Source organism: Capricornis sumatraensis, chromosome 2, assembly GCF_032405125.1.
Source record: "Capricornis sumatraensis isolate serow.1 chromosome 2, serow.2, whole genome shotgun sequence".
Classification (NCBI taxonomy): Eukaryota; Metazoa; Chordata; class Mammalia; order Artiodactyla; family Bovidae; genus Capricornis; species Capricornis sumatraensis.
Window position 1 is genome coordinate 2,159,567 of NC_091070.1, and position 12,813 is coordinate 2,172,379.

Consider the following 12,813-nt stretch of genomic DNA (forward strand, 5'->3'; position numbering starts at 1 on the left):
GGCACCCTTCAGCCAACAGGTCTGAGTTAGCATGTGGCGCAGGTCAGCTTGTTTTCCTGCGACATCCTGTGATCAGTCCACACTTAGAATTAACAGTAGAATTCCGAGTTTTTCTTTTTTCCCAGGAATTCTCCCTTCTTTGCAGCTTGGCTTGAATGTTTTGTTCCTGGGGAGACACAGTCTGGTGACCGACGTCAGGCATCCGGCAGAATTGCCGTCGTGCCTTTTCGGTGCTGAGAATTTGCCCAGGACCGAGTCTGCTGCCTGAAGACTGGCAGGCCTGCTCCGGCCTCGGGAGGGACCGGGTTGGGACAGGCTGGTGTTGCCGCCTCCCTTTCCTCTGCCTGGTCGGTTTGGGCTCTCTGCTTTCTCGTGTGCTCTGGGCCAGTCTGGCAGGGACGTTAACTTCAGGGACCTTCGGAGAGACCGTGTGTAAGGCGCTGTTTCACTGCCCGGGACTCTTCTTCGGGGGTCCTCCTTGTATTCATCCTTTCTCTCTCTTACTCTCTCTCTCTCTCTCTCACTTTATATTCAGATTTTTTGTTATGGTGGTAAAACACACACCATCCAACGCAGCATCTTAACCATTTAAGTCTACTGTTCAGTGGCATTAAGTATGTTCACAGCAGTGGGAACCAACCTACAAAACGCTTTCAGCTCACGAAATTGAAACTCTGCACCCAGTAACCGAGTCTCTACTCCTGCCCGCTCGGCCTTGCCCAGCCTCTGGCAACTCCCGTTCAGTCTTGTCTCTGTGAACTCGGCTGCTGCGGTCAAATGCAGTCTTTGTCCTTGGGTGTCTGACGTGTCTCATTCAGTGTGATGTCCTCCGGGCTCATCTGTGTTGTATCCTGTTTCCCAGATCCACCAGCTCTCGCTCTGCAGCCGGGTCCTTAGGAAAAAGCAGATACTTTACGAAAAGCTGCTGTTGTTGTTCAGTTGATCGGTCATGTCTGACTCTTTGTGACGCCGTGGCCTGCAGCACACTGGGCTTCCCTGTCCTTCACTAATTCCGGGAGTTTGCTCAGACTCATGTCTGTTGAGTTCATGATGCCATCCAACCATCTCATCCTCTGTTGCCCCCTTCTCCTCCTGTCCTTAGACTGTACTTAGAGTAAACAGTGTTTTCCTTAATTTTCTTAGGCTCACAGAATGTCCTGGCTGGTGAATATGGGTGTGGTTCTTGCCAGAACCTCCCAGGGTCTTATTGTTCAGCCAGACCTGCCCACGATGAAAGCCCATGGGTGTCACTTGACCCATGACGCCATCATACCAAGGGCCACCTTGGGGCCGGGCAGCCTTCTGGCTTCAGTGTCCCTCTGGGAGTTGGCAGAACCCCGCAGCGAGCACGAGCCCCGGGGCGGTGCGTCTCCGGCAGATGCTGGCCGTGCTGCCTGGGCCGTGGGGCGCCTCCCTGGGGATTTGCTGGCTCAGCCCCGGTCTTCATGGTCAGCCGGGCCCGTGTTCTCAGATGTCAGCTCACAAGCTGCCTCTTCTGGCCGGCCAGGCCTCTTAACCCGGCGGTCACCTTTGCCACATGTGGGTTTGGCTCTTAAGGCTGGAGGTCGTGGACTGTATTAGAGCGTCGCTGAAACAGGACGTTTGTGGTGCGGCGTTGGCTCATTTCTTCTGATCTGAGCCCACGGGTCTGTCTGTCGTATGGAGAGCTGACTGCTTTCTCCACCCTGGGGTTTTCCTCGGAGAGAGTCCCAGGGAAACACCATCTGCAGCCTCCTCGCGTGGAGGAGAGCTCAGGGCTGAGAACCAGAAGCCTGCCGGAGAAGGCGGACGGTGAGGAGCCGGGCCGAGGCCGTTGCCGGCGCGCTGGGCTGGGCTCGGACTGGCCGCTGGCCCGCCGTGATGAGCTGGACTCGTCCCTCCTCCCCTGTACCTGCAGCATGGGAGGCGGGCCCTGCCCTGCTCGCTCGCAGCTGGGAGGATCCCACGGGACGCGTGATGACCGCGGTGATTCGGGAACGTGAGCACCACTGCAGGGGGCTGAGGACCCTTAAGGAGCTCCTGTGGCCCCTGCCCAGGGCGGTGACCGCTGGCAACACAGAGGCCTGGCACTTAGGTCACTGCGTAAGGAGAGTCCTCCGTCCACCCCCGCAAACAGTGCCCCACTCCCTACCCCTTGATTTGCCGTGGGAGTGAGTGGTTTCCGGGGTGGCTTGAGTTGTTGGTGAGCCACGGTGTTGTGTCTGACCCTTCGAGACCCGTGCACTGCATCGGGCCAGGCGCCCCTGTCCTTCGCTGTCGCCCAGAGTTTGCTCAAACTCACGGCAGGCTGCAGTCCACGGGCCTGTACCGAAGGCCTGCACCATTACAGACTCAGTGGGCATAGGCGTGTGTTAGTCGCTCGGTCACCTCCAGCACTTTGCGGGCCCCCTGGACGTAACTGAATGACTGACACACAGACACACACACACACACACACACTGAGTCTGCAGCACTGTCTGATACCTCGTCCTCTGCCTTCTCCTTTTGCCTTCAGTCTTCCCCTGCCTCAGGGGTTTTTCCAATGAATAGGCTTTTCTCATTAGGTGACTAGCTTGCTGGTTGCAAAGAGTGGGCTTGGAGCTTCAGCTTCAGCATCACTCCTTCCAGTGAATATTTAAGGCTGATTTCCTTTAGGATGGACTGGTTGGATCTCCTTGCAGTCCAAGGGACTCTCAAGAGCCTTTTCCAGCACCACAGTTCAAAAGCATCCATTCTTCAGCACTCAGCTTTCTAGGATGTAATCCAACCCTCACATCCTTACATGTCTACTGGAAAATCCATAGCTTTGGCTAGGTGGACTGTTGTCGGCAAGGTGATGTATCTGAAATTCTGCCACAAAAACCTTGATCACTAGCTTCTCTGAGTTACTGTGGTTCCTATCTACTTTTAAGTAATTTCACTTACTTTTTCAAACTAACTTTGAGCTTTAAAGGCCCATGAGCCAGGAGTATCTCCAAATGGAAGGAAAAAAATCAGTTTGCTGGCCCCCAACCTGAAGCCACAAGGGCTATAATCACTGGTCTTTTCCACACACATTTCTAGTCTCTTTAGATAGATTTACAGAAGACTGGAGCTGGCTAAGTGTGACTATGAGTTTCCCAGGTGGTGCTAGTGGTTGGTAAAGAACCCACCTGCCAATGCAGGAGATGTCAGAGGTTTGATCCCTGGCTCGGGAAGATCCCCTGGAGTGGGGCATGGCAACCCACTCCAGAATTCTCGCCTGGGGAATCCCACAGACAGAGGAGCCTGGCAGGCAGCTTGTCCATAAGGTTGCAGAGTCAGATATGAGTGAAGCGACTTTGCACACCCAGGCACGACAGTAAGCTCCGAGAGGCCATAACACGGCTTGTAATTTTTCCGTCCGTGTCCAAGCACAGTTTTCAGCAAGTACTTAATAAATCCGTCCATCTCCTCACAGTTAGAAGATGTCATTTGGGAGCAGCCATCCCAAAGAAGAGAATGAGATATAAGGCCAGTGAGCCCAAAAGCTTCGCAGTGAGCACAGCAGAGAACGGCTCACCTGAGGGACAGAGGCCCCAGGTGAACGTGTGTCTCGGGCGGGCAGGGCCCCCGTCGGGGCGGGCAGGGGCGGCGCCGTGAGGACGGCCTCCGCGCCAGCATGGCAGCGCCCGCCGCGGCCGGGGTGTAGGTGCGTCAGCGGGACGCTGTAGACATGTCTGAGTGGATTTCCAACCTACAGGGAACGTTCCGCATCTACCGGCTGGGTTTACCCGTCCTCTCTTCCCCACGTTTATTCCACCCCCGCCGTCCACTCCGTTTCCAGCCAAATCGGGTCAGGATGGAAAGGAGGCTTGGAGGGAAGCAAGCCGGAGATTGAGGCTTCTGCAGCGGTACTCTGTTATGAATTCTGCAGAAGCAGCAGCTCCTCTATAATGGAGCCCTCTGTTTTTAATTCCCTTTAGACACCAGGTGACACAGTGTTGGCAACAGCCAGGTGGCTATTTCCTGCTTTCTCATAAAAATAAGGTGGGAAAGCCTCAGGAGCCGGCTGGGGTTGCAAAACGATACTCTTAAGCATTTTCAGGCACTCTTCATGGGACTTTGATCAGCCTCTGCCGGCTGCCGGCACCTGCGGCTCGAGGCCCCTCCAGGTCGTCTGTTCTGCGCTGCCCCAGGCGCGCGGGGGCCACCGCCACCAGCGCCACCTCGGGGACGCGGCAGCCTCGCTTGCCCTGGGCGGGGTGGACCGGCGCCAGAATCAACAGAAGCTCCATCGTTTAAGTCAGGGTTCCCCCCGTGCGTTTTCTGACACGTCTGCCGTTACTCTGACGCGTCTGTGTGCGGGCAGCTCTTTCCCTCTCCTTTCTCGGCTCCTCAGAAGTCCTCATACCTGCTGTGCTGTTTGTATCTCTGGGACTGAAGTCTTGGTCAACAGGGTGTGTCCCTGACATCTCTCCTTCTTGTTAACAAGTTGTATTATTGGAGACCCTGATTGACTCTAGAAGCATGCACTGGCAAGTCCTTCAGACTTTTGGGGGTGTTTGTGTGTGTGTGTGTGTGTGTGTGTGTTCGTGTTCATGTTCGCCAAACTTACAGACGTGTATTCAGACCCAATTTTTTATCTTTTTTAATGTTGAAGGTGATTGATAATGCCTTAACCAGGATCGTTTGCCACATTCTATTTTGGAGAAAGTAATTTATGCCACCTCTGGGGCTGGCTGTAGGAACAGTTTTGACTAAGTGCTCGCTAACATTAATCTAAACCAATCCTTGACTTAGAATCACCTCCTTTCCACTCCAAGGATATTTTCCTAAGACAGGCTAGGTTATAAAGGTTTTCACTGGGCGTCTTAAAACAGTGAAAATGCTGGTCTATGAATGTGATAAAGTGTCTTTGTGATGCATTGATCTTTCCACTCTTCTTGCCTCTCCTGTTACAGAGCTGTGAGTGGTAACATAGCTGCAAAATGTTTTATAGGATACAGAGTGCAACACTGTAAGCCAGGAAATTGAAAACGGGATGGGAGACTGGCCGTGAGGGAGGGAGGGAGGTGCTCAAGGTCAGATCTGTGCATTAAGCGTGGTGGCAGAAATGCCAGAAGGGAAACTTGCCTTTGCACTGGGCCAGTGGCACCAGAAGTGGTGGAAAACCTGCTGACCTCAGAAGACGTGGATGGGAGGTGGGGGGGAGAGGGAGGGGGAGAGAGAGGGAGAGAGAGAGAGAGAGGGGAGGAGGGTTGAGACGGTGATCAGAATACCCACACAGACAGGATCTGCACTTTGAAAGATGAAGCTCATTCGTCATTCAACAAGCCTGCTGCTGCTGCTGCTGCTAAGTTGCTTCAGTCGTGGCCAACCCTGTGTGACCCCATAGATGGCAGCCCACCAGGCTCCCCCGTCCCTGGGATTCTCCAGGCAAGAACACTAGAGTGGGTGGCCATTTCCTTCTCCAATGCGCGAAAGGAAAAGTGAAAGTGAAGTCGCTCAGTCGTGTCCAACTCTTCATGACCCCATGGACTACAGCCTGCCAGGCTCCTTTGCCCATGGGATTTTCCAGGCAAGAGTACTGGAGTGGGTTGCCATTGCCTTCTCCATCAACAAGCCTAACGCTCTTCAAAGATGCATTTTCGGAGGGTATGGATAGGGCATAGCTGGGGCGGTGTTTTGAAGCCACTTGGAAGGGCGTGTTTGTAGGCCGTCCCCCGAGCGAGTGTGGACAGCTCTGGCTCACGCTGCTTTCTCTTCCATTTCAGCACATCAGGTCCACCCCTCTGGCCAGGCAGCACCTTCTTCAAGAGGAACGGAGCCCTCCTGCAAGGTAGGCCTCTGCACGCCCCTGCCCCCGCATCCCCGCCCTCCTTGAGAGGGGCGCTCCTGCCCCCTGCCTGGGTGCCTCCTGCGGGTGGCCCTGTGTCTCCGTGTCTCTTTGTTCTGTCCTCCTCTCGTCTCCTGGTTGCTCTGACTCGTTGGTCTGAGATGAGACGGTTTCTTTGGTCTGTCTTCACTGGTGAGATTCGAGAAGCGCTTGACTTGCTTTGGTGAAATTGGAATTATGCGTAACGATGTCACGGTGACAGAAATGGGTTGAGAAAACCGAAGTCAAACCCCGTTACGGATTGCCCGTGCTTGGCAATCTCCGAGGAATGCTGTGGGTATTTGGGTGCTCGGGTCTCGTGGAGATTCACTTCTTGCTTGTTGTCCAACATCCATGGGTGCCCAGAAGGGTGACTGAGGCAGGTTCGGAGGGTCAGAGTTCACACCCATACCTCTTGTCCCTGCAGGCGTCATTTGCGAGGGGCACGGGGGGCATTCTCCCTGCTGTCCATTCCGTCCTCAGCTGCCTAACAACTTCCTATCCCGTGTGCTCAAGGAATTCAAACTGCCTTTCATCTCTAATTTTGCCATCAAGCATCTTTAGAAATGGCCACAGTCAAAGAAGACTGTGTGGCTAAAGATAGCAAGAAGATGCCTGCTGTCTACTTTAGAAGGTGTTTGGGGAGATGACCGTTCAGCATGCCTGCCCTGCAGACCGGCTGGAATTGGCTGCCCCTGAGGGGTCTTGACTTGCCCTCACCGCTAGCCTCTCTTGACTGGCTGGGCCTCACAGGGGCACCACTGACCCGAAGCAAGTGGGTTGCTGGTGCCAAGAGCTTCGGACCTGTCCTGGGCTCTAGGTTGAGGAGTTTCAGTGAACCTTGGTTGGTTGAGAGCTGCTAAGCCTCTTTTTCTTAAAAGTACACGCCGAGGGTCAGCCATGGGTGGGAAAGAGCAGACTAAAATGCAGCTAGGAAGTATTTAGCTTCAGGTTTCCAGAGCAGCTCAGACAGCTGAGAGAGACGCCATCGCCTTTGCGAAGCTGTTTTCAAGGCCATACAATCGCATGCTTTTTTATGTAGCCTGTGAAGTTGGGGACTTAGGACTTTGTGTCTTTGCTTGGTCGGTGAAATTTAGACAGGCAGGTCTGGTTAATTCTGATTTTAGTAACCGTTACAGATATTCTGAATATTTAAGAAAACAATTGGAAAATGCCTCCACTCTCAAATATTAAGACATAATTTAAAAGATATGTACTCAGTGCTCCCTTCAGAAAGTGCAGATGATGAGCCTTTGGGTTTCTCAAGGGGATTTCCAGGCTGTGCGCTCCGTATTTTTCCTGTAGACCTGTAGCGATGATACGAATGCCGTTCATGGTTGGATTATTTTCACAAAAGTGATTTTATTTACTGAGAGCACTTTCCTACAGGATTTTTATTCATCAAGTTCCACATTAGGGAAGATTTGCTCTAAGCATGTTAGTTTTTGGTTATTTCTACGGGGCACATGCATGAGGGAAAAATTGATAAGGTTTCTGAAGCTGAGCGATTTCATTGTGAGATTCTGTCTCATTGGGTGGTAGACATAGTTTCTGTTCGTTATAGGGTTAAATGTTCCTAATTACTCTTAGGCATTGAGAATTGAATTATTACAGATTTCAGATGCTCGTTGAATCCACATCCAATTCAATACGTCCTATTAATTTTTTTTGTACATGTGGAAATCAGGATCGTGGTGAGAATTCGGGAGTGGGTGGAGATTTGTTAATGGTATTTCCTGTTTCTTCACTTGCTGTATCTGTATAGAGAGTTTGCAGGACACTTACATCATGGTAAGAGTTTTAAAACTATGTGTATTCTTCTGAATTAATACCTTTTTAGTTTATTTTATTAAGGTATAGTTGATTCTCAGTGTTGTATTAGTTTCTGTTGTACAACAAGCTGACTTGGTTATGAATATATATATATATGTATGCTTTTCATATTCTTTCCCATTGTGGTTGCTCACAGGATATTGAATGCGGTTCCCTGTTCTCTACAGTGGGCCCTGGTTGTTGATCCATCCTGAGGCACTGGCCCATCCCAGGCTCCAGGTCCCTCCCTCCCCAGCCTCTCCCCGCCCCCTGACCACCCTAAGTTTGCCCTCTGGGTCTGTGAGTCTGCTTCTGTTTTGTAGATGTTTGTCGGATGTCGGGTTTCTTTGGTGGACGGTGCTCATTAAGAAGTTGCTGATGCTCAGGAACAAGAGTCTCACAGTAAAGAGAGGGGCAGAGAAAGAAGGGAGCTGCCCAGTCACGCCGGCGGGAGGTTTAGCCTAGGATCAAGTAGAAGAAAACGTAGCCGATTTGTGCCTGCTTTCTCATCTTTGTCCTTTATACTTTAAGTGTATGTCCACTTTTTTTTTTAATGTCTATGGGAAGCAGGAAGATGTTTTCCTGGATAATCAGGCTGGGAGAGAACTCTGTTACTGGGATCAGCCACAGGCATAGAGACAGCAGGCCAAGAAGATGCCTTAAAGAGCTGAGTTCTATGAGCAGAGTAGAAGGTGAAGCTTGGTCGCACGGGGTGACACAGGGCCGGCCAGCAAAGTCCAGCTGTGACCGTGGGCCCTGACCACAGGCAGAACCTGAGGAGCCGGGCTGCCCTGGGGCTGGGGAGGACCTGCTCTGTGGCCTGGCCCTAGGGGCTGAGAGAGGAGGAATCTAGACGCTGCATAAGGAGCAGATAGGCCAGTTGCTTCAGGGGCTGAGCCTTGCTTTTGTCAGGAGGGAGGGGCCGCCACTTCCTGGGAGAGCTGACACTTGCTCTGGGCCTTGGAGCAACTGCTGAGGGGGGCGTGCCCGGAGGGGGAGCCACCAGAGCCCGTGGGCACGAGAGGACCGAGAGAGGACCGCGGGCGGAGAGCGCTGTGGGGCTCCCGGGGCGGGTGTGGAAACAGGGCCTTGTGGGCGCTTTCAGTCATGCCTCAGGCGCTCCAGGGTGTGTCTCAGGAGAAAAGCTCCAAAGAGGAAGTGATAGAAGGGCAAGCCTGCGCCCAACGAGCATGGCAGCCCGGCGGTCGCAGCGGGGGCTGGTGTGCCTTGTCTGGTGGCCACTTGGTTTCTGAGCTGTTGAGCAGGGACGCAGCACAGTAATTTTTTTTCCAGCGTAAACCCGATTGGAGGAATCAACTGGAAGCGCTGGAGGTGCTGCCAGGGCGGCCTCTGGGATCTGGTTCTTGCGGGGTCGCTGGCAAGAGGGCCTGCTGATTCATCTCCCGGTTCTGAGGATAATGGGCTAAGATTTGGCTTGGATTACACCAGGCACGGATACTTACCATAATTGGTCGTTTCATCAGTTCACAGTATTTATTGTAAACGCCATTTAGGCTGCGAGAGACAATTTCAGGACATTCACAGTTTGAGCGGGTAGAGAGCACTTCAGATCTTGTACAATAGAGACCTAGCTGAGCGCCAGAAGGGGACCAGCCCTGTGTTTAAAGGGGCCCCAGGATGAAGCCAAACAGATGAGTGGGGCTCATTCTGTGCCCTCAGGAGTGGCCAGCTGACAGGCATCCCCAGCGTCCCCTCTGCCTGTCTCTGCGTGTCTCTCTGATGATCTCTGGGTGTGAAATACATTTTTAAAACTATCTTTAAAAAAACCTTTTTGTTGGAGTATGACTGATTCACAGTGTTGTTAGGTTCAGGTGTACAGCAGGATTAAGCTATACATACACATATGCCTGACTCTCTGTGACCCCGTGGACTGTGCCCACCAGGCTCCTCTGTCCATGGGATTCTCCAGGCAGGAGGAGTGGGTGGGTTGCCGTGCCTCCTCCAGGGGATCTTTCTTATCCAGGATCAAACCTGAGTCCCCAGTGTCTCCTGCATAGGCAGGCAGGTTCTTCACCTCTTAGACTCTCTTCCCGTTTAACTTATTACAGAGCTTGGAATAGGGTGTCCTTGTGAAATGCATTTTAAAATATCTGCAGTTCAGTTCAGTCGCTCAGTCGTGTCTGACTCTTTGCAACCCGGTGGACTGCAGCCCACCAGGCCTCCCTGTCCATCACCAACTCCCGGAGTTTATTCAGACTCATCTCCACTGAGTCGGTGATGCCATCCAGCCATCTCATCCTCTGTCGTCCCCTTCTCCTCCCGCTTTCAATCTTTCCCAGCATTGGGGTCTTTTCAAATGTCAGCTCTTTGCATCGGTATTAAATTTTGGCCAAAGTATTAAATTTTCTTAGGTATTTTAAAATTTCTTGGGTATTAATAATAACATCATATTTTCTTAATGGAAACAGTGTTTCGGGTGTGTGTGCTTTCCCTCTTTGGAGCTCCCGATCCCCAACACTTGTCCCCCCGCACACACACATACACACACGTTCCATTCACTCGTTCAGACTGAAAGTTAGGTTCCTTCATTTAAACGCCAGCTGTGGTTGGATTACATTAGTGGGCCAGCGACCCCTAGTCAGAGGCGGTCCTGGGCCCTGGTCTGACCCTCCTCCGCTCCCTCCACCGTGCGGGTCATCCCTGCTCCTGTTCCCGCCGCCCCGCGGATCCTCCACGTCCGCCCGCCTGGGGCCTTCGTGGGCTCTGCAGGCCCCCGAGCTCCGCATGGGGTTTTGTTGGGAGAGAAGCTGCTGCCTCCGCAGCTGTGACCGCTGACCGCGTGGCCCGGGCCTCACCTTTGCTCTCTGTCTCCGTGTGTCCGGCGGGGATGGGGCTGGAGTCCCCTGAGGAAGCCCGCCCGCCTGGCACCACCGCCGGTGGCCCTGGGGGCAGACCCCGCCTCCCCGCTCTTCTCCCAAAGCCCTTCAAACCCCGAAGCGCCCCCTCGCCAGGCAGACCTGTCCCCGGCCAGCTCACCGGGCCCTGCTGGACGCGGCTGCTGTTGCTAGCGCTGCTGCCGCAGAATGCAGGAGTGGAATTCGAATAAACCCCCTAACGCGCAGGGCAGATGTTTCTCTGCATTCGCTTCTCACAGCCCCCCAGCTGCACTAGTGAGCTGGGAAGAAGACCTTCCAGGTGTTTCCAGCGCCCCGAGCAGGACAGAGCCGCCCCAGGCCGGGAGCAGACCGAGAGGCCACGCTGGGAACCCTGCAGGGAGTCGGCTATGCCCGCTTCAGACGCCAGGCTCCCGGCGGCCTTCAGGGGCTCGCTCTGCTGGGAGTCCTGTGTGTCGCCACTCTCCACGACACTGACCCCTTCCTCTGTCCCGTAGCTGCTCTGCGGGTTTTCTCAGCTAAAGTGTGTGCAGGGTAGCGCCCCTCTTCGGTGTATTTGCTGCTGTGACAAACCCCACAGCCAGTATCAGTGCTGCATCAGAGCCGGGTTCTAGTGGACGGAGCCGAGCGTCGCCAGTGACCGACCTGCTTGGGTCCCAGCTCTGCTGCTTGGTAGCCGCTGTGACCTTGGACAGACCTCATGGCACGCCTAGGGTTTCATGTTCTTGCCTGCGAATCAAGGAGTGGACCTCAGAAATGGCAGCGGTTTCCCGTAGATGGCCGCTCGGGTCCGTCCTAGCAACATCCCAACGTGGGTCGAAATGGCCTCAGCCCAGTGGAAGGAGTGCTCCCTTCAGCAGATGGTCAGAAGAGAGGAGGCAGGTCCACCGCTGCTGGCTGTGTCCTGATCCTCGAACCAGGCCTTTCTCAAAGGTCCCAGATAGTAGCGTGCCCCGTGGCTCCGTCACAGCCCACTCTCTGTGACCCCGTGGACTGCAGCCCGCCAGCCTGCTCTGTCCCTGGGATTTCCCAGGCAAGGATGCTGGAGTGGGTTGCCATTTCCTACTTCAGAGGATCTTCCCACTCCAGGGATCAAATCAGAGTTTCTTGCATCTCCTGCTTTGGCAGGCAGATCCTTCAGCACTGCTGCCATCTGGGAGGCTCTGTGGGAGGCATCGTGGTTCAGGTTTGGACAGTGTGGGAATGAACTGTCGGGGCTTCTTGGACACTGGGCTCACCCTCTCTGAGGGGATAGTAGGCATGCTTGTCTCGTAGGGTCCTTGTGGGACTCAATGATGAATTCGTATCAGTAAAGCATTGAAGTGAAGTGAAAGTCGTTCATTCGTGTCCGACTCTTGGTGACCCCAAAGACTGTATAGTCCATGGCATTCTCCAGGCCAGAATACTGGAGTGGGCAGCCTTTCCCTTCTCCAGGGGATCTTCCCAACCCAGGGATCGAACCCTCGTCTTCCACGTTGCAGGCGGATTCTTTACCAGCTTAGCCACAGGGCAGTCCTAGTAAAGCACTGAGAACATGCTAAATTCCCAGAGTTTAGTTATTATAACATTTGACAGAACTGTGAATCTTTGGAAAAGGGGGCCGACATCCCCTGAGTGTGGTGTCCCTGTACCGTTCATCGTCTCTGGTATAACTTCCCTTGTCCATTGAGGGTGGCTAGACGGTAAAGAATCCCCCTGCAGTGCGGGAGACCTGGGTTCAATCCCTGGGTTGGGAAGATCCCCTGGAGAAAGGAATGGCTCCCCACTCCAGTGTTCTGGCCTGGAGAGTAACATGGACAGAGGACCCTGGCGGGCTACAGTCCACGGGGTCGCCAAGAGTTGGACACGACTGAGTGACCAAGCACACACACAGTGATTCTCAGAACAGGGCAGAAAACGGGATAGCCCAGATGGATTTCTATGTGGATCTGAAAAACAAGTTGTTCGCCTCTTTATGTTAGATTCCTTTCAAATAGGACTGCCTCCTGCGAGCTCCCTGGCTCACAAAGACTGAGTGAGAGTCTTTTCCGTTTGACTGTGTTACACCCAGCAGGACTGTAGATTTCCATGCAAAGGAGCACAGATTCAGCACAGCAGCCCAGGTTTGAATTCCTTTGTCTCTAAGAATTGGCTCTTTGACCTTGGGCCTCAGTTTCCATTGTCTGTAAAATGGGGCTATGAGTTGTGCTCCCCAGAATCTTTGCAGAGATTAAAGGAGGGTGTGAACGTGAAAACATCTGTCCAGCTCAGCACCCGACCAACACCTCACAGATACTTAATAGTGAGAGTTTGGTTTTATTTTTTTAACATTTACTTAACCCTTTGTTTATC

The 12,813-nt window shown here is 53.4% G+C and overlaps 1 protein-coding gene across 1 annotated transcript in view; it reads left to right on the forward strand.

The window, feature by feature from the left end:
• The window catches only part of FOXN3 (forkhead box N3), a 320,291-nt gene that overhangs the window by 191,953 nt on the left and 115,525 nt on the right, over positions 1-12,813 (forward strand). Inside the window, exon 4 of the mRNA XM_068966402.1 lies at positions 5,715-5,779. Coding sequence (XP_068822503.1) covers positions 5,715-5,779 — 65 coding nt within the window. The remainder of the gene's footprint in view (positions 1-5,714; positions 5,780-12,813) is intronic.